Source organism: Theropithecus gelada, chromosome 14 (assembly GCF_003255815.1).
Source record: "Theropithecus gelada isolate Dixy chromosome 14, Tgel_1.0, whole genome shotgun sequence".
Lineage (NCBI taxonomy): Eukaryota > Metazoa > Chordata > Mammalia > Primates > Cercopithecidae > Theropithecus > Theropithecus gelada.
Window position 1 is genome coordinate 112330107 of NC_037682.1, and position 22041 is coordinate 112352147.

The 22041-nt window shown below is 48.9% G+C and overlaps 1 protein-coding gene across 1 annotated transcript in view; it reads left to right on the top strand.

Moving 5' to 3' along the window:
- Positions 1–22041, top strand: part of GRIK4 (glutamate ionotropic receptor kainate type subunit 4) — a 427684-nt gene that overhangs the window by 226183 nt on the left and 179460 nt on the right. The window contains exon 3 of the mRNA XM_025356723.1: positions 15044–15208. Coding sequence (XP_025212508.1) covers positions 15044–15208 — 165 coding nt within the window. The remainder of the gene's footprint in view (positions 1–15043; positions 15209–22041) is intronic.

Genomic DNA, 22041 nt, shown 5'->3' on the forward strand with positions numbered 1-22041 from the left:
CGCGATCTCCACTCACTGCAAGCTCCGCCTCCTGAGTTTATGCCATTCTCCTGCCTCAGCCTCCCGTGTAGCTGGGACTATAGGCGCCTGCCGCCGCGCCCGGCTAATTTTTTTTGTATTTTTAGTAGAGACAGGGTTTCGCTATGTTAGCCAGGATGGTCTTGATCTCCTGACCTCCTGATCCGCCTGTCTCGGCCTCCCAAAGTGCTGGGATTACAGGCTTGAGCCACTGTGCCCGGCCCTATATTTCTTTACTTTTTTTTTTTTTTCTTGAGATGGAGTCTCACTCTGTTGCCAGGCTGGAGTGCCGTGGCACGATCTCGGCTCCCTGCTACCTCTGCCTCCCAGGTTCAAGCGATTCTCCTGCCTCAGCCTCCCTAGTAGCTGAGACTACAGGTGCGTACCACCAAGCCCAACTAATTTTCTTTCTTTTTTTTTTTTTTTTTTGTATTTTTAATAGAGACAGGGTTTCATCATGCTGGCCAGGATGGTCTCAATCTCCTGACCTCGTGATCCGCCCACCTCAGCCTCCCAAAGTGCTGGGATTACAGGCGTGAGCCACCATGTCCAGCTGCCTTGCATTATATTTCTATGGCTCAGCTCTAAATGGGAATATAGGCTGAGCCATGAAAACAAAGGGACCTGAAAATGCAATAGCTCCAAAATCAAAGTGTTTTTCTCTCAACATAAACCTGGAGGTAAATAGTAGTGGTCCAAGGATGGAGGGTGGCGGGCGGCACTGCCATCAGCAGCACGTGGTCTCTATATGTTCTTGCTATCATTACCAGCCAGCAAAAAAGGCTAGGAACATCCAGGGCAAGGAGATGAACTGGATGTTCCGGTCACTTTACTTCCATTTGCTAGTCCAGGTTTAGCCCATGGCCTCTTGAGTTCAGGGAGGCTGGTAAGTGTGGTCTGAGCTAGGTGGCCATGTGTCTGTGTCAAACATAGGGTGACATATGATTAAAAGGAAAAAAAGGAGAAGGCACCCATGAAGGGGGAGCTGTCCCTTCTCTCACCTCAGATGATCCTGCGCGTGTGTTCCAGGCTCCCTCCAGCTGCCTTTTTGCAGGGCTTGCTTCAGAAAGAGCTCCTTTCTTCTGACTTTCTCTTTCCCTTCCCACTGGCTCCTCTTCTGGTCCCTTCTCGTCTTAATTTAAACACCCTTCCTTGGAGGGTGTGCTTCCCTCTGCCGATTGTCCTAATTACGCCCCCTCCCTTCCCAGACCGGCTACTTGGTTCTCTCCATTCACTTCTCAGCCGCTCCTCCACCTGCTACCATCTACATGCTGCCTAACCTCTCCCCTGGAGGTGCTCTTGCTAAAGTCCCCGGTGACCTCCTAGTTGCCCAGCCCTGTGGAGAATGCTCAGTCCTTGTTTTATCTGACTTCTCTTCTCCTTAGATCCTCTGGTGTAACCATTGCTTCTCAGTCTCTTTCCCTACAGTCGCCCGAATGTTGAGTATCCAGAGTTTTAGCCTGGTTCTTCCTCTCCAGGAGAGGAGAGGAAGGTGTCATTATCACCCTGACCCTGGGACTCCCGGGTCTCCATGTCTCCAGCCTGGATCATTATCTGGAGAGCCAGACCAGTAACTTTTTCTGTTACTAAACAGTGCGCCCCAAACTTAATAAATTCCACACCAAAATCATCATCTTTGCCCTTCTCCAAAAACAAAAAAGAAAAATCTTCCTCTCTATCCCCCTGCATTCTTTATCTTGGTCACTGATGTCACCATCTAAATTGTCAGTGAAGCCAAGAGCCCTCTTACCTCCCCCCAAGCCCCACTGAGTTTGATTCTGCCGGATTTATCTCACTAGAATCTGCCTCTTCTCTCTGATCCTCTTTCCCTGCCCCACTCAGTACCTGTCTCATTTCTCTTTCCCAGACTATTGATCTTCCCAACTCGTATTTCAGTTCTCACTCCAGTGTATCTTTGAGAGTGATTGCCCTAAAACGCAAATTTTATGATGTCATCGCCTGTCGGAAGCCCTCCTCTTGTCCCTCGGCACCTTCTGGACCTTCGGGGCTCCATCCCAGTTCTCCAGCGAGACACACAGGTTCTTCATGCCCCGGCTCTTTTCTTCCCATCTGCCTTCCCTGCCAGGTGCTCAGGCCCCTCCCACCGGCTGAGTCAGTCACCACACACTGGAACACGCTTTGCTTCCTTGCTTCCCTGGGAAGCTCACTCCCCTCCTTCAAGGCTGACTCTTGTGTGAAGCCTGGCAGGTAGTAGTCACTTAACACATGTGCGTTAGATAAAGGTGTGAGGCCTTCCCTAAAACTTGCCCCACCGCCTGGAGTTTGGTTTCCCTTTATCTGAGCTTCCTTAGAATTTTGCGATTCTCTCTATGGAATCGCTTCATTGTACAGTAAAGTCTGGCTCTGTCCCCTGACCCCAGGATGCCTTCCAGAGTCAAATGACCCCATCTTAGTCACCTGTGATTTCCCAGCACCTGAACACCTGGTTCATGGTGGAAACATTGTAAGATTTTGTCATATCACTTACCATATCGGGTTGTGGCTATTTGCTTGTATGACCATGTCCTTCTCTGGACACTTTGAAAGCAGAGATACATTTTATCCTTCTCTGCATACATAGTGCCTTGCTTAAGATAAGTGTTTAATAGGTATTTGAGGAATTAGTGAAGAAAGGAATGATTGAATGAGTGAATGCATTACCCATGTCAATTAGAAAGCAAAATATTAAGTACTAAATGAATCGTGCACACAGTAAGTGCTTTGTAGGATTTGAGGAGGGTGAAAGTGTGGGCTGGCGCAGTTCAATGCTTACCTGGGGCACGGTGGGAATGGGGTATGAGAATGAGGGTTATTAGGTAGGATTTGGACATGGGTTTTAAAAAACAGCTGAGAACTTTCCAGGAAGAGACCACCTGAACAAAAAAACCAGGGCAGAGCAACATGGTGTATTCAGTGTTCAGCAAGGACAATCTAGATGTAGCTAAGTGGTCATAGAATTCAGTAGAAGGTGAGTCTGCAAAGGCATGTTGGGGCCAAACTGTGGAGGGCCTGAGGGCCAGGCAGGTGCTTCTGCAGTGGAGAGTAGCTAAGCTGGTGCAAGAGAGACTGGAGGCAGAAGACAGTGTAGACGTATTACAAAAGAAAGCGAGGAGTGGCGGCAGTGGGAACAGAATGGGGGCAGTGGGTGGGAGGCAGATACCTCAGCAGTCTTTAGTGGGTGAGCAGATGGAGGGGCTGTAGGGACAGGGAGAGTGCAAGGCAGCTCCCCCCCGGGATTTGCATGAGACCAACTGGTGCTATGAAGTGAAACTGGGAAGCCAGAAAGAGCCCCCAATTCAATAAAAAGATAATGAGTTACATTTGGGATGCAGAATTTGGACATTTGGACATTTCTTATTAGTAGCCAGAAAAAGGAGTCTGATGTGTAGATGAGAAATTGGGGGTAGAGATAGAGATTTTGGAGTTATCTGCATAGGGCTGATAGTTGAAAATTAGTAAGTTTCTTAAGGGAGAAATTACACAATGAAGAGTGGCCTGTGGACTAAATCCAGGGTGTAAAACTGGGGGACAATTACATAGTGTCTAGCATTACATAGGAGAGGAAGGGGAGCGAGGGAAGAGGTTGGGGCATATGAGAGTTCTGGTTCTTCCATATCCATGTCAATTGGTATGGTCAAGCTTTTTAATTTCAGCCATTCTAATAGATGTGTAGTAATAGATCATTATGGTTTTAATTTGCATTTCCTCAGTGACTAATAACGTTGGACATATTTTCACATGCTTACTTGCCACCTATACAACTTCTTTGGTGAAATGTCTATTCAAATCTTCTGCCCAGTTTAAAAATTAGATTGTTTTCTTATTATTGAGCTTTGAAAGTTCTTTACATATTCTGGATACAAGTCCTTTATCCAGCATGTGCTTTGCATATAATATTTTCTCCCCACCTATGGCTTGTCTTTTATTCCGATCTTTTGAAGAGCATACATTCTAAATTTTGATGATGTCTGCTTTACCAATTTTTTAATTTTATGCGTTGTGCTTTTGGTGTCATATCTAAGAAATCTTTGCCTAACTCAAGATCAAAAAGATTTTCTTCTAGTAGTTTTATGGTTTTAGGTTTTACTGTTATGTCTATGGTTCATTATTTTTGTTAATTTTTGCATATAGCATGAGTAAGGATTGGGATTTCTTTTTTCTTTAACATATGGATATCCAAATGTTCCAGCAAAATTTGTGTAAAGACTTTTTTCCCCACCGTACCTTTGTTAAAATCAGTTTTCCACAAATGTACAGGTCAAAGTAGTAATTATGAAGGTAGGAATAGAAGTTGGCATAGAATCCCTCAAAAGCCAAGACAAGTTTGGCTCAAACATTCATGAAGTTCTCCTGTTGTCAAGCGAGGTCAATGCACTGGGGATAGGAAGAATTAAACCCTGGCAGTTGAAAACTAGATCAATGATGGGCGTACATTATAGGATACATGGGTTTCTATGAAAACACATTGTTGTGCACTTGCTCAGCCTCTGTGTTCAGGGAAGGCTTCCTGAAGGTGGGGATGTCTGAGCCGAGATAGTCAGTGAGCAAAGATGAGAGTGCAGAAGGAGGAGTGAGCAAAGGTGTGCAGGCATGCAGCAGCATCGTGTGTGTGTGTGTGTCTGTGTGTGTCTGTGTGTGTCTGTGTGTAACGGGTGCTATGAGTAGTTCACTGTTTCTAGAAGGTAGACAGGGATGAGCAGGGAAGCACAATATAAGGTTTGACAAAGAGTCAATTCAGATCTTGTGTGCCATGCCAAGGAATTCCATTTATTTTGAGGATGGAAGCTTTTAAAGCAGGGCTTTACACTTCAAAGTGCACACTCTGGCAGCTATGAGAGGGTGTGGTTGAGGAGCGCCAGGTGGTGGTCGTGCCAGCCTGGAGGCAGGAAAACCAGATAAGAGTTAAGAGGTTGCAGTTAAGTCGTTGAGATGAAAGGACCAAAGTAGGGTGGTGGTGGTGTTAAGACTAGAAAGAAGTGGACTGGTTTGAGAAATTTTCAGGAAGTACAACCAGAAGCAATTGGAGACTGGTTATTGGGAGGTGAGGAACTGGGTGAAGGCACGATGCCTGGGTAGCTTGTGCTGCTATTAACTAAATGTAGGAATGTAACAGGAAGAATGTAGGAGGGAAGAGGTGGGTTTACTTTGGGTCTTCATAAGTTTGAGATGCTCTTCGGACACGTTCATGGAGATGTCACCAGGCTGTTGGATATAAGTAAAACATACCCATGGAGGCGGCTGTGAAATAGATCCATCGGGAAGCTCCTGGGAGGACGGCAAGAGGAGGCCTCTGCAAAGACCTTGGATGCACCATTGTTTAAAGGGGAGGCAGAAGAACATACCTGGAAGGAACAGTTAGAGCAGTGGGAGAACCCTAGGAGAGTAGTTTCATGGAAGCCAAGGAGGATGATTAAATGAGGTAACATATATGCTGTTCTTAGGACAGCACCTGGCAGGTTGTAAGTCATATTGCCAGCTAGTGATATAATTAGACACAGAATCAAAAGTTCATCAGTTTTGCAAAAATGAATGTTGATGTTGACTTGGCAGGTGCAGTTTGGGTGGAGTGGTGGGGACGGAAGGCACAGTGCAGTGGATGGGGTGAAGTCAGCAAATGTTGAGTAGTCATTTGAGAAGCCTGGCTTGCATTGAAAGTGACAGAGAAGGGAGAGCCAGAGGGTACAGCTGGTCAGGGTGGTCAGGGGAGGGTCTGCATAGGAGGGGCGGGCCTTGACTGTTAGCACAGGGGAACCAGCTGGCCTGGGGGAAAGGCTGAAGAAAAAGAAGGAAGCCTGGTGAGGCAGAGTACCAGGGGAGAGGAAGGCAGGATGTGGGGAGTCTTGAGCCCTCGTTACCTGAGCTTGTTGGGAGGGTATGGGGCACAAAGTCAATCAGCTCACTGAGAGTGGCCTCAGTTTAACCAGTGTGTGAGCTGAGAGCCAGGGGCTGAGAGCAGGGTGACGGTTGGAGGTGAAGGGTAGTGTTAGGGGTCGGAGCCCAGCAATGGTTACAGGTGAAAGGTGGTGTTAGGAGCTGAGAGCAGGGCAATGGTTGGAGGTGAAGGGTGGTGTTAGCGGTCAGAACCCGGCAGTGGTTACAGGTGAAGGGCGTTGTTAGGGACTGAGAGCAGGGTGACGGTTGGAGGTAAAGGGCTGTGTTAGGGGTGAGAGCCCAGCAGTGGTTACAGGTGAAGGGCGGTGTTAGGGTAAATGGTTTGAGAGGAAGGGCAGTATTAGGGGCTGAGAGCTGGGAAATGTTTAGAGGTAAGGGGAGATGTTGGGGCTGAAAGCTGGGCGGTGGTTGGGAGGGGAAGGTCAGTGTTAGGGCTGAGAACTGAGTGATAGTTGGAAGAGAAGGGTAGTGTTAGGGGCTGAGAGCCGGGCGATAGTTAGAGGTGAGGGAAGATGTTAGGGCTGAGAGCCGGGTGATGGTTGGGTGGGAAGGGCAGTGTTAGGGCTGAGAGCCGGGTGATGGCTAGAGGCGAGGGGAGGTGTTAGGGTTGAGAGCCAGGTGATGGCTAGAGGCAAGGGGAGGTGTTAGGGCTGAGAGCCAGGTGATGGTTAGAGGTGAGGGGAGGTGTTAGGGCTGAGAGCAGGGCAATGGTTGGAGGGGAAGGGCGGTGTTAGGGCTGAGAGCCGGGTGATGGTTGGAGGGGAAGCACGGTGTTAGGGACTGAGAGCCGGGCGATGGTTTGAGGGTAAGGGCGGTGTTAGGAACTAAGAGCTGGGTGATCGTTAGAGGTGAGGGGAGGTGTTAGGGCTGAGAGCCGGGTGATGGTTACAGGTGAGGGGAGGTGTTAGAGCTGAGAGCTGGGTGATGGTTGTGGGGGAAGGGTGGTGTTAGGGCTGAGAGCCGGGTGATGGTTAGAGGTGACTGGAGGTGTTAGGGCTGAGAGCAGGGCGATGGTTGGAGAGGAAGGGCAGTGTTAGGGCTGAGAGCCGGGTGATGGTTAGAGGTGACTGGAGGTGTTAGGGCTGAGAGCAGGGCGATGGTTGGCTGGGAAGGGCGGTGTTAGGAACTAAGAGCTGGGTGATGGTTAGAGGTAAAGGTCGGTTTTAGGGGCTATGTTGTCTCTTCTCCGGAATTTCTATATTGAAGCCCTAACCCCTAAGACATCAGAATGTGACTCTATTTGGTGTTGAGGTAAGAAAGTTAAAACGAGGTTGTTAGGTTTGGCCCTAATTCAGTTTGACTTCTGTCTACATGAAGAGGAGCTCAGCACACAGGCAGGCACAGAGGGAAGAAAGACCACGTGCAGGTGCAGGGAGAAGGTGCCATCCGCACACCAAGGAGAGAGGTCTTGGAAGAAACCAATCCTGCCCACACCTTGATCTTAGACTTCCAGCCTCCAGAATTGTGGGGAAAGGAATTTCTGTTGTTTAAGCCTTCCAGTCTGTGGGGCTTCGTATTGGCAGACCCAGCCGAAGCTAAGGTTCTATGGTGTGGGAGGAGCTGACTGAGCAAGCTCCAAGGCTGGTAGTGGCCCAGCCTGGTGCCCCAGATGGGGACGAAGGTGTGAGTTGGTGGCGGGAGTGGCTGCACAGTGGTGTGATTTCCTCCAGCAAGAGGGATGACCAAGGACAAGGGGCTGAAGAGCGGGACACAGAGGACAGAGGTGCCAGATGAGTGATGGGGATGGGCTGTGGCTGGGCCTCCAAGAGCAAGCAGCCGGGGTCAGCTGGGGAGCAGAGCTAACACGCTCCCCAAGGTGCAAACCGTCACTTTTTCTTGTTAACACAGGGCTCTATCCGGCTGAGCCAAACAGCCACAGGCAGTGTTATAGATACTGCCTATAAAGACTCTCCAGTAAAACCTCTTTATTTTACCCCTTAAAAGGGTAAGAGTTACTGAAGTGCGTGGAAATCTTCAGCAGCGAGGCTCTGGAAGAACTGAGGGATTAAGGAGGCTGCCTTTTCAACCTGAGGGGTCACTTCTGGGCTGCTGAGAATTTGTGGAGCGTGAGCCAGCCCCAGTCCAGTTTATCCAGGGAGCAGGAGGAACACAGCCGGCCCTGGGGGACCCTGGAGGCCTCTGGCGGGTCATCCACCCTGTGGACCCCTGTGTGTGGGAGCTGCTGTCAGTCCACTCATTGCCTGACGCTGACTGCACCATCGCCAGGCTCCACGTCTCCTACTGGCTGTAGGGGATGAAAAGACAGGCGGCCTTGAATTTTTCATTCACTCAGCAACCATTCATGAAGGGCCTACTCTGCGTCCAGAATTGTGCGGCTAGGGAGATGAATCAGGTGTGGTCCTCACCCTGAAGGAGCTGAAAAGATAGACAAATCAGCATAATGAAAAAGTGGCTTGTGTCTAATGAAGGGTGCAGAGGAATTTCTGTGGGAGTTCAAAGGAAGGGGAAATTAATTTGGGATGGGGAGTTTGGGAAGATTCAAAGGAAAGAGGGATTACTCTGGGTTTTTAAAGTACAGCTGTCTCGGTATCCACTGGGGATTGATTCCAAGACCTCCCTCTGGTACTAAAATCGAGGACACTCAAGTCCCTTATGTAAAATGCGTAGTATTTGCATATAACTTATGCACATCCTCTCATGTACTTTAAATCATCTCCAGAGTACTTCTAATACCTAATACTGTATAAGTGTTATGCAAATAGTTGCTATACTGTATTTTTACTGGTATTATTTTTATTATTGTATTGTTGTTTCTTACTGTTTTTTTCTGAATATTTTCAATCCATGGTTGTTTGAATCTGCAGATGCAGAACCCACAGATGTGGAGGGTGGATTACACAAGCAGTTGAGGGAACTCACAGGTGCCGATAGAAGGATAAATACCCCTCCAAGGCAGTGTGCAAGGAATAGCCTGCTGGAGTGGTAGGAGTTTCTCGGGAAATCCGAGGAGAAAGGGAGCACTGTGGCTAGCGGGTCAGAGAGGGCTTCCTGGAAGAGGTGTCTGAGGGAGAGAAGAGCCCTGGTAGGGAAAGGGAGAACAAAGGACAGGGACAGCGTCGGCAAAGGCATGGAGGAGAGTTAATGGGCGTCCAGGACTGTACATGGAGGCTCTGACACCTTGTTGGGGGTAGAGAGGATGCTGTGACCACAGAGGTATGTGGAAGCCAAGACAGGACAGAAGGGGCCTGAGGCCATGCCAGAGACTTAACTGGGACAGCTCTTCAGAGAGTGGGGAGATTCTAAGGACCTTGAGTGGGTCAGTGGCTGTATGCCCTCTCGGGGTCGCCACAGCCACACTGATTAGGGGTGAGCTGGAAGGGGCTGCAGCGGGGGGGAGTCCCCTCCAGTGTTGACACAAGCATGTGACAAGAACATGGAGAGGAGTTTTAGGGGTAGAGAAGGGCACAATCAAGGGGTTCCCCTTTTCTTGGCATGAGCCTTAGAACTCAGAACTTGTCAGAGGATGAAGTGCTTGGGGCTCCTGGGGAGAAAGACTCGATGGAAACGCAAGGGATCCCAGCTTCCTGGGCATGCTGGAGGCATCTGGAGTCCACCTGGGTTGGAAGAGTCATTGTGCACTGAGGCCTCATGGATGGAAAGAGGGGGAAGCCCCAGGTCTCTGAACGCATCTCCCCATTTCAGCTCTGCCCTTGCTGTGGCCCCAGACCTCCCAGCCTCACTGTGGTGTGGGGCTTCTCTGCAGGGCAGTCCCCAGGGCTGGAGGATGTGCCGGATCATATTGTTCCTCATTAGGCAGCAGCTGGGACTCGGAGCATCCCAGCCCAACCAGGCAGCCAGGCCTAGGGGACGCAGCGCAGGCCATGAGCATTCGCTGCACATTAAGTCTTCAGCAAGCTGCTCTCGTTCATCCATCTGGTCCCTGCTCCTGGGACTACTGAAGAAGCGTGCTGTTTGGTAACTGCCTGTTGAGGACATGCTTCTCTGGTGTCCCAAGAGAGCCTGAGCCTCCACCTTGTCTTTCATGTCCACAGCTCTAGAGTCTGAGTACCTGGTGTCATCCTAATTATTACGATCCTCATATGTTTCCTGCCAGCCAACCACTGGTTGGGGCCATTTCCAGCCAGACCTGAATCACTGTTGAAAACCTAATGAAAAGTGGTCCCTGAACGGCACGGGGGTTGGGAGGTAGAGAGGACAAGATTTTAGATCTTAGTGAGTTGGCAATGACCTGCAGAATAACTTGGAGCACAGAGTTCTGAATTAGATGCTGTGGGCAGGGAAAGAGGAATGGGGTGAACAGAGGACCTCATCCTCCCCTTACTATAAGATTCCCACGTTCCCTATTTCCCACCTGCTTATTATCCCTCTATCTCAAGGTGTGTGCAGTGATGCTCTGTGAGCCGACTGTATGCTGTTACATGGCAGACTGGTGTCCAGGCCACCATAGCAAAACACCGCAGACTGGGTGGCTTACACAGCAGAAATGTTACTCAGTGTTCTGGGGGCTGGGAGTCCAAGATCACAGTGTCAGGCAATTCGCTTCCTGATGAGGACCCTCTCCCTGGTTTGCAGATAGCCATCTTGTTCTATCCTCACGTGGCAGAGAGAAAAAGAGAGTGAGCTCTGGTGTCTCTCTTTTTTTTTTTTTTTGGAGATGGAGTCTTGCCCTGTTGTCACCCAGGCTGGAGTGTAGTGGCACAATCTCAGCTCACTGCAACCTCTGCCTCCTGGTTTTCCTGCCTCAGTCTCCCGAGTAGCTGGGATTACAGGTGCCCAACACCACACCTGGCTATTTTTTGTGTTTTTAGTAGAGATGGGGTTTCACCACGTTGGCCAGGATGGTCTCGAACTCCTGACCTCAGGTGATCCACCCGCCTCAGACTCCCAAAGCGCTGGGATTACAGGTGTGAGCCGCTGTGCCAGGCTCTTTTTTTTTTTTTTTTTTTTTTTGAGACAGAGTCTTACTCTGTTGCCCAGGCTGGAGTGCGGTGGTATGATCCTGTTGGCTCACTGCAACCTCCGCCTCCTGGATTCAAGTGGTTCTCGTGTCTCACCCTCCCCAGTAGCAGGGATTACAGGCACACACTACCATGCCTGGATAATTTTTTTTGTATTTTTAGTAGAGACGGGATTTCACCATGTTGGCCAGGCTGGTGTTGAACTCCTGACATCAAGTGATCCGCCTGCCTCGGCCTCCCAAAGTTCTGGTACAGGCATGAGGCACTGGTGTCTGTTCTTATAAGGACCCTGATCCTATCAGATCAAGGTCCCATCCTGATGACCTTATTTAACCTTAGTTTTGTCCTACAGACCCTATTTTTTAAGGCAGTAATATTAGGGGTTAGAACTTCAATATATGAATTTGGGGGGACCTGCTGAAGTCCATAGCACACTCTTGAATGTTTGCTTTGCCAAAACGAAGTGGGAATAGATGGAACTGCTAGGCTCCGGCGCAGACCCTTTGGTGTGTGCTGCCTCCTGTGGTGCAGGTGTAATTGTGGCCTTTGTACACTGATGAGGCAGAGGCAGGCCCAGCGTGACTCTGAAACATGAACAACTACATCAAAACATTCCCAGTTCCCAGACCCGCAGCAGACATGCTCATTTTCCGAGAGATTATTTTACTACTTTATTTATCTTATTACAAGTGATTGTTAAATAGTTAGTAGGTTGTAGATGGAAACATTGTAACAGTGAGCTCATTTGGCCCAGAGGGAAGGAGAGCTGCCTCCACAGTCTAAACACCGTGTCACTGGGGTGGAGGGAGGACAGGGAGAAGGGAGGAGGGGAAGTTCCCTGAGAGAGTTTTCAGAGGTCCAGGGGCAAGCCTGTTGCTATTGGTGTTTTAGGGTTCCTTTACAGTCTGTAAAAGGGAGGCTTCCTTTACAGTCCCTAGAAGGCTCATGCACGCTCCCCAGCGCACCCCCTGCTTAGCAGCAAATCCTTGAGTTTTTTTTTATAAGAAGGAAGACAAGCTGTGGCCAGGGTGCAGGGTCTGCAGTCAGACTGACCTGGGCTCATCTCCCTCCTCTGTCATGCTTCAAACCTGTGAGAACGGGCAGATCATGACCTCTCTGACCTCCAACTCCTCGTGTCCAAGTGAAGATAAAACATCCGCCTCACAGAATTGTTACAGAGATTAAGTGAGCTAGTGTCCACTAAGTGGTTATGCTGACATTGTAGCTTAATGTAAAGCTCGTGTGTCATGGATCCAGTGTCTGTCCAACTCATGCTGGATGGCACTGCCAGTTCCTGACACTTTAGATGTCTCTTTTCCTTGTTCTACAGCTTGGCTGATTTTTTCCTATTTTTTATATCTATATATATGTTTTGAGGCAGAGTTTTGCTCTTGCTGCCTAGGCTGGAGTGCAGTGGCACAATCTCGGCTCACTGCAACCTCCAGCTCCCGGGTTCAAGAGAGTCTCCTGCCTCAGCCTCCCGAGTAGCTGGGATTACAGACGCCCGCTACCATGCCTGCCTTTTTTTTTTTTTTTTTTCTTTTGCATTTTTAGTAGAAACGGGATTTCCTCCATGTTGGTCAGGCTGGTCTCGAACTCCCAACCTTATTCGTCTGCCTCAGTCTCCCAAAGTGCTGGGATTATAGGTGTGAGCCACCATGCCCAGCCCCTATGTATTTTTAATAGCAAAACATTTTTTTCCCACATCAAGTCTTATGTGGAACCCCACCCCCTAAAACGGATGCAGGTGGAATTGTGATGGTTGGAGCTGGTATGGGGCTGGAGATCCCAGGCAGCCTCCCCTCCACTTCTTGGAGGAACTCAGGGGCCTGCCAGGGAGCACCATTTGAGAAGCATTCCTCTAGGCTGCCCTGCTTCCTTTCTAGTTCCAAGGTTGTCATTCTTTTATGCCACGGTGTGACTGTCTCGGTTTCTACTCTCTCAGTAGCCACCTCAATCTAGTCATGCTTCCCTGAGGTGGGGGTGTGGGGGTGATTTAAATGTTCCCAGGCTCTTCAGTCACATTTATGGTGCTGTGGTCACTTCTACAGGTGACTGATCACCCAGGTGTGCGTGGACTTTGCTAGTTAATTCCCAGAAGTCCACTTGATTGCCTCGGACTTGGGTGTACCTCTGTAGCCCCATGCATGGCCAACATGAGTAAATGACATTTAACTTTTATTATTCAATGAAGTTATGCATGTAAATAAATCCACAAATCAAGGAAATAATGTTTTGCAATATTCTGTGTCCTGATGTTGGGTTTGTGGGATGGATTATAGTGAGTATGGAGCAATGCACAGAAAGGACATCATAGAACCTGGATCTCCGTGTCCACCAGACATTCAAGGGCCATGTGTCAGTGAAATTTATTTGGCTTGATTCCCTGTGTTGCTTTTCTGAGTTTTCAACCTCTGAAAGATAAGGTTGATATTTCTGTTATTTCTATTAATATAATGGCTTTATTGAGATATAACTTGCATACCACATAATTCCTTAAAATGTATAATTCAGTGGTTTTTTCATATATTCACAGAGTAGTGCAACCATTATCACAATTTTAGGAACATTTCATCACCCCCAAAAAGAACACCACATGCATTAGCAGACACTCCCCATTTCTCCTAACCCTAGGCAACCACAAATCTTTCTGCCTCTGTGGATTCAGCTGTTCTGGACATTTCATATTCATGGAACTGTCCAATATGTATTTTGTGTGTGTGTGTGGCTTTTTTTACTTAGCCTAATGGTTTGTTTGTTTTTTGAGATGGAGTCTCGCTCTGTCACCCAGGCCGGAGTGAGGTGACACTATCTCAGCTCACTGCAACCTCCACTTCCTGGGTTCAAGTGATTCTCCTACCTCAGCCTCCCGAGTAGCTGGGATTACAGACATCATGCCACCACACCCGGCTAATTTTTGTATTTTTAGTAGAGACAGAGTTTCACCATATTGGCCAGGCTGGTCTCGAACTCCTGACCTCAAGTGATCTGCCCACCTCAGCCTTCCAAAGTGTTGGGATTACAGGCATGAGCCACTGTGTCCAGCCACACTTAGCATAGTGTTTTTAAGGTTCATTCATATTGTAGCATATATCAGTACCTGCTATTTTTTATCGTTGAATAATACTCCATTGTATGGGTAAACCACATTTTATTTATCCATCAATTTATGGACATTTGGGTTTCTTTTTGGCAATTATGAATAATGCTGCTTATATTTGTGTACAAGTTTTTGTGTGATCTTCATTTTTGTAACATCTCCATCAAGAGAATTAAGAATCTCTGTAGCTAGATTTATTGAGTGCCTACTGCATGCAAGATACTGTGTTGAGCCCATGCCATATCCTGCAATCTTCACAATAGCCCAAGGCTCTCTCCACTTCCTTAAAAGTGAGGCAACTGAGGTCCCAGAGCTGTGGAGGGCTGGAGCTGGGATTGGACGCCAGTTGTCTGTGATACCATAACACTTATCCTTAACACTGCTCCCAGAAGTTGGGCAACTGTTGGTATCCACACTGAGTAAGTCACACTGATTAAATCTGTGTGCTGTGCCACTTCCATACATTATCTTAGTGAATCCTCACACCAACTCTGTGAGGTTGTCCTACTCTTTCTAATGTTCAGTGAGGAAAGAGGTTCAGAGAAACTAAGTAGCTCACGTTGGCAGCATGTCCCATCGGTGTCAGAGCCTGGGGAGCCAGCATTCAGCAGTGTCTGGCAGCTGCTCCTTGAAACCACAGCCCTCCCTCACAGACCTGGCATCCTTTAACCCTCTCTCACCTCAGGGAGAGTTTCTCATATGTTCCGAATACCATTTCAAAGGACAGCCACTACCTGCCTCGCTTTGTACAATGCCTGCTTACCTGTGTGCATGGAAACAGGTATCCAAGTATCAGGATGCCTGGACCTGGGGACCTCGTGCAGACAGGACCCCTAGTGGCCTGCTCTGGTATTACAGGGTTCCTGAGGCATGCATCCACGTTAGAATTCACTGCTGTATACCTGGCTGCAAACCGAGACCCTTCAGCTTGGACAGAATTTGCTCTGGGGGACGGTTCTGAGCATGGCAGGATGGAGAGAGACTTGGGGCGCTGCCTGGAAGAGGAAGGTGGCAGCAGGGGGAGGCTGGAGAAGGAGGAGGGTGACAGTAACGGTGGACTACCAATTGTCTCCATGTGGTTGCCTGCCCACAGCTGCTATCTTGGACGACCCCATGGAATGCAGCAGAGGGGAGCGGCTCTCCATCACCCTGGCCAAGAACCGCATCAACCGCGCTCCTGAGAGGCTGGGCAAGGCCAAGGTCGAAGTGGACATCTTTGAGCTTCTCAGAGACAGCGAGTACGAGACTGCAGAAACCAGTACGTAGACTGGGCAGGGCTGCCTCTTCCCTTGCTGGCAGGGAATGGATGAGCGGTGGTGTGAGCCGCACCCATCAGTCACCAGGCCTCTGAGATACCTGATATCAATATTTCCAGCGGAAGGAGAGGAACTTGAACCAGGAGGTCCTGTGAAGCTCTCAGCCTGGATGAGATTCCCAGGTTTTGTTGCGAATCACGGGTAGAGTAGAATTAAGACAGGATACCCATTCATTCATTCATTCATTCATTCATTGCTTCATATATTGATTGATTCATCTTCTGGACATTTTGTCCACATGTCCCTGAGTGAAATGTCGTGTGCGATAAGAGAGATGGCCAGCCTGAGGGTATCTTAGCCACTACACATCTGACTGCTTACCTTGCTTTCTTATGCTAAGGGCGGTGTTGTGGGAGAAACTGGGACTTGGGATGGAATTTGACCACTCACTCTCTGGGTAACCTCAGATAAATCAGTAAGTCACTTATCCTATCCTATCCAAACCTCAGTTTCTTCATCTTTAAAAGAGGAATACTAGGCTCTATTTTGCAAGTCTTGTAGGTTGTTGTGAGGTTTGTTTTTTTTTTTGAGACAGAGTCTTGCTCTGTTGCCCAGGCTGGAGTGCAGTGGTATGATCTCAGCTCACTGCAGCTGCCTCCCGTGTTCAAGTGATTCTCGTGCCTCAGCCTCCCTAGTAGCTGGGATTACAGGGGTGTGCCACTATGCCCAGATAATTTTTGTATTTTTAGGAGAGATGGGGTTTCGCCATGTTGGCCAGGTTGGTCTTGAACTCCTGACCCCAAGTGATCCCCCTACCTCAGCCTCCCAAAGTGCTGAGATGACAGGCGTGAGCCATTGTGCCCAGCCTATTGTGAGATTTAAATTATTTTAAATATAGGAAAATCTGTGAATTGTGGTGTTTTACAGGTGTACGTAGTAGGTCACTCAAGTCACATATATGGAGCCCCTACTATGTGCTGGGTACTGCTTTTAATTCTCACCTAAGAGTTAAGTGTTATCCCCTCCACTTTAGAAAAGAAACTGAGGTTCGAAACCATTGAATCATTTGCCAGACCACAGAGCTAGTCAATGGCTAAGCTGGTCCCGGACCCTGTGTGCCCAGCGCACAGTCCACGACACCTCCCTGCAATCCTCCGGCCTGCTGTTCGTATTACCTTGACAACTTTACAAGACTAAGCCCAAGTTAGTGGGCTGGTGGCTTGTGGCTAAGCTAGAAATGGAGCAGCTCCAGTTCAGAGGGCAGGAGAAGAGCCCCTCAAATCAGAGATAATAGTATCTATTCCCTAAAACTTTGAAGAGTCCCCATCTCCTCCCTTTCTAACTTATTTCAACCTTTGACCACCCTCGGTGGCAAAAATAAGTAAACAAAACAAAAGAACAACTTGCTCAAATACATCTGTTCTTCCATCTGAGGGTCCAGCAAAGCTCCAGCCTGGGCTGTTAGGGTTGCAGGAAAATCAGTACATCCACACCGGCCCAAGCATCACATGTGGGGTATTGTGAGATCCAGAAAACGTAAGAAGTGAGGCAGGCGGTGGCTCTGGAGACTCCCTAGCCTTTCTCCCTCTCACAGCTTCCTTCATGCTCCTGTGCTGTTAGATCCAGGCTCTTCCCTCTCTCTTAGTTTGGGTTCCCTGGTTTATTCATCATGTACTTGTCCATAATGACTACCCAGACCTGATGTACTCTCTGTTTATTCATTCAGAAACTTTTATTGAGCATTGACTCTATCTCAGGCATAATTCAGGATATCAGGCATTGGGAACAAAGCAGGAAATAAGATAGATGTGCTCCTGCCCTCAGGTGGTTTTCAGTCTCTCTTTAGGGCACACATCAGTGGCAGCTTCCCCCAGTGCCTCTTAGTGTGCGTCCCCAAGGTCTGGCTCTGATTGGACCAGCTCGACTTGCAGTGGGGCCAGTCTCACAAGTTGCAGGTGTTGGCCAGGCTGCCTAATAACTACATTTGGAGAGAGTGTCTACTCCTGGTCCCTCCTGGTCCTATGACTGAGGGAGGGCCATACCATATAGAACAGGGCCATTGAGGCCAACAGGATCTGTAGACACAGATTCCTCCCCAAGAAGGCATGAAGGAACAAGGGCCAGAATAGTCGCTCATTTATTCATTCAGTCAATAAGTGTTTAGTGAGTGCCTATTATATTTTATTCTAGGCCATGAGGATTCAGCAGGGAACAGACAAGAATCCTAGTTGTCATGGAGGTTAATTTCCAGTATAATGGAAGGGAGATTCAAATTTCCCAGTATCTTGCAAATGAAATCAGAAATGCCAGCAACAACTCCTTGTGAACCCCCAGTCCAGTCCACAGTGTTTCCTTGTCCAGGGGGCCAGGTCTCAGACAAGGGTCCAGATTTCTAAATAGTTCAGTAGTCCATACTTTGAAAAGCCAGCCCCTCTCTTCTTTGGTTCTTTGGAGTTTCTCTGGCAGAAATGAGGGAGCCAAGATTTGCCCATGATGGATGGCATCATTAGCAGATGTAAATTTCCTCTTTAGTGACCCGTGCAGCCTGACTTAGTGAAGTCAATATAGCTAAACTATTGAGCCAGATCAATCAGGGAAATAAAGGAAACGGATATCTTTATTCCACCTTATAGAACTTTGGGCATCTTTTTAATGGGCTTCTTTTAGGCACCAGGTATTTTCTTAGCAAGTGGCCCTCAGTTCAGTTTTTACATCTCAGTGTGTTTGAGGTGTGATTAGCATTTGTTAGGAAAGGGAACTTCTGGAACTTCCCACTCCAAAGGCTTTTCACCTGAAGCCAGAGTGCTCCTCCGCAGTGGGTTTTAAACACTACCCAGGTAAGGTTCATTGAAAGGCTCCAGCCCAATTCTTTCCCTCCCAAAGTAAGGGGGCAGGTGGGTTGGAGCTTAAGCACCTCCCACCTGTTGGCTATTGCAGGGTGGGGCAGCGATTGTGTTTGGGGAAGGAAGGGAGGAGGGAGACAGGATCTCTGGGTGGAGGAGAGCCCACAGCACTGTGATCCTTACTTTGGCGAGGCTGTGTGGTATACAAATTCAGAGCATGGATTTTAGAACCAGACTGACAAGCATTAAATCCTGGGTCTCTCATGTATTAGCTGTGGGACGTAGACAGGCTGTTAAACCATTTTGTGCTTCTGTTTCCTCATTCATAAATGGGAGCGATGGTAGCATTGCCTCATAGGGTCACGGGGAGCACTCCCAGCAACAGTGTAGGTGAAATGCTTGGCACCGCACATAGCAGGCCTTCAGGAAGTGGCAGCTGTGGCTTTTGTTGTTGGCTTTATTCTCTCACCCCACATTTGAACAGGCTTCCTCCCAACTTATTGCCAGCCTCCCCCTCTCTCTTCTGTTTCAAAGTTCAGCCCTACTTATGTGGCAGCACTGTCTCCAGGGCTGTTCTCGAGCGGCCTGCCTAATGTCAGCATCCATCGTCATTGGATATTCCCCTTCCCTTTCTAGCTTTGTGGGCTTGATGCATCTGATAGCTCTGAACCTTTGAAAGTTGTGCTGAGCCTCCTCAAGCCAGCTGCTGCCCAATGCCAAAGGCCGTGGTTTGCCCTGGGCTAGTGGCCCAGGGCTAATTCGCATTGTTAATTTAAAAAAATGCAAGTGGCTCTGGGGCCCTGGACAATTGCCCTAACCCTACACCTGTCACCCTGTGGCCAGGAACTCTGCTTCAGGGGGATGAAAGAGACCCTAGTGATGATGTCTTTGACTGTGGAAAGCAGAGGCTCTGATTGAAGTTGGGGCTGCAGCACTCCAACAGGGCACAGTTGTGCCTTACTTTGAGTAATGGGGATTTCAGAAAGCTCCGTCCACATCACACTTAATGAATCCTATTCAGGGTGGGAGAGTCAGTTGAGGGAAGCAATGGTTATTTCAAGAATCAAAGATTATGAAGTGTATAGAAGCTAACAATGCTGGAAGCCAGAGGTCAGCCCCCTCGTCTGATGGTTGAAAGCGAGGCTCCGAGATGGAAAGTATCACACGGGGCATTAATTAATAGCCAGCCTGGAAACTGGAAAGATATGAGGAGGAAATCACCCCCTGTTCTCTTGGGTTCAAATAGACAGATTTTCATATAATGGGTTTATTTAAAGTGAGGGTCACTTGTAAAGCTTTCTCCAGCCTGCATCTGACATCCCCCACCTCTGCCCTTCCACCATTATAGCCCCAGGCTCTTCATGTTTGACTTTCTAACTCCTTCTACACAGCCCACAGATCTAAAATAACAGGGATGGACAAGACCTATTAGGTCAGCTCCTGTCCCACCTGGCCCTTCCTTTTTTTCCGCCCGTGTCTTATCTGAGCCTCAGCCTTTCTTCTGCAGGGAGCTACCACAAGCGTCGCCCTCCTCCGTTCCTACAGATCAGCGTTTCTCCTGCAGCTCATGTATTTAAGCACCACCCTTTACCATTCAAACAACCCGAGGCTCCGTCCCTGCTGCTGCCTGAACCAGGTTGAGGTTTAATTTCCTGCAGACCCAGAAGCAGGGGCTTCCCTGTCAACCCCTCACCTGTGCCTCAGCCTCAGTTTGTCTCTGTGAGGCCAAGCATGCTATCAGCTGTCCACAGTTTCCCCTTGAAACTAGAGGCGCCCTGGTTATCCAGGCCTCTCGTGGCTCCAGTGCCCGGAGGGAGCACGGTGCATAGTGTTCCGGCTGCACGTGGCTGCACCTCCTGCACAGGCTTCTGAACTTCTCTCAGGCTCCACAAGCATGACCTCTGGTGATTCAGAGCTGCCTCTAAGAAGTGAGGGCTAGCATCCCTCCTTCAGTTCAACAGAATCAATTGAAGTTGGCTTAAGGAAAAAAAAGTAAGAAGCCAGAAGAGAAAGGCATGCAAATAGTGATGAGTCATTCAGCATACATTCCTTACTCCCCTTCTCGGAGCTACCCACATCATGGGCATGATGTGGGCTCAGTCATGCATTGAGTAGCTGTACTTAGAAATCATCTGGTCCAACCCCTTCATTTTACAGATGGGGAAACTGAGGTTCAATATCTTCTCCAGGAAGAAGTTCAGATGCACACATCTGCAAAATGACACCGTCTTAGGTGGCTCTCCAGAGAACGTGCCAATGAGTGGCTCAGACAGGGGAGCAGGAGGTCAGAACTAGGAGGTAGGCAGAGCAGGCTATGGGGTCAGATGAGGCCCCTGGCCATATCTTAGAATGTGGATCGATGAAGAGAGAGAAGAAGGCATTAGGTAGATGGCATAATAGCATGAGCAAAGGCTTAAGGCAGGAAAAAAAAGGGATACATTGGGATGCAGTGACAGACAGTATGGCTGAAACAGAGTGTACGTGGGGGCAGAGGAGAGAGCCTGGCTTCAGTGTAGAGGAAGTTCTGGAGTTGGATGCACCAGGATTCTAATCCTGGCTCTACCAGCATCCTGAGCTTCTCTCCTATGCCCAACAGTCCTCTTCTGTAAAGTGGGAATAAGAAGAGTTCTCACTTCATGAGGTTGTTGTGAAGATTAAATGAGATGGTGCTTAGAAGACTTAGAGCAGTGCCTGGCATAGTGTGTACTCTCCATAAATGTTACCTAGTAGTAGTGGAATTAGTATAGTGACTCCTCCCTCTCAGGGTTGCTGTAGGAATTCAGGTGGCATGTGTGCCTGGCACTTGGAAAGCCCCAGTAAATGGTATTGCTGCCTACACGGTGTCTTGGGACGAGGTGAAGGCTTTGCGTGATACGCTGTTGGTGAGGAGAAGTGATGGCTTGGACACCAGGGGGCCCGTCATGGGGCGTGGCACTCCCTCCCTCACACATTTCTTCCTCGGCTCCAGGGCCAGCAAGGCCAATCCATTTAGTCCGCTCTCTACTCCCAGAGAGTTCAGAATGGAATGCATTCCTGACAGCTTTAGCACAAGAGAGGAGATGGTTCTTCGGAAGTGATAGAGGCAATTGTTTGCCTTGCCCTGGGATGCCAGGGCTTTACATGTACTCTGTGCAGTATGAACAGGCTCAGAGGGAGACTGTACCGTCTGCTCCACTCAGGCTGCAGCACTGGAAGGTTCTTCCACATGAAGGACTCCCAGCCTCTCTCCAGTGCACAGCTCTGTGGGCCCTGCGGGGCCAGGGTTGTTTACCACCTGGGACCAGAGAGCACTGAGCAGCTGCTTACTGTCAGGCAAGAGGATCTGGCCCCTGGGTCCATCCAGGAAGCTGCTCCTTCCCTGGAGGGGGCTACAGTCAGTGGCACTTACCATTAACCCCTCTGAACCATCTGCGACACAGCCGCACCCTCCCCTCCCTGAACTGCTCTCTGTCCAGAGGAGGAAATTCCACTACACCCCTCACGCCACCATCCCCGTCCAGCCTAGGCTTCTAAGGAGTCTCCAATCCATGCCAGTGCTAGCATTTTGAGAAGAAGAAGTCCCTCCATGGGGCCACCATACCCCATCGTGGCCTTTTATTCCAGCAGCTGAGCCTTCCAACTGCTCCGCTGCCTGAGAGGAAGAGGTAAATGCATCTCCTTCCCTTCCTGTGCCTCCTGCAAACTGCTCACACGGCCGAAGCTTGCAGAATCAGTGTACAGGGTTTCCAGAACTGAGGCCCTTTATAAATGATTTCCATTTCTACTGAGCAGGGCACCCTTCATAGGGAACAAAAGACCAATTCCCAGATCCCAGGAAATCCCTGGGCCGTAGCCGCTGGTAAGACCATAATTCAGTTCCACTGGACTCATTTGGGATCATTTCAGTTCAGTTGAGCAAACATCTATTGAACAATTTCTTTTTGCCAGGGCTGAATAGACACGACGGTAGTTCTCAAGGCCGTTTATGATCCACTGAGGGAGATGGACACATT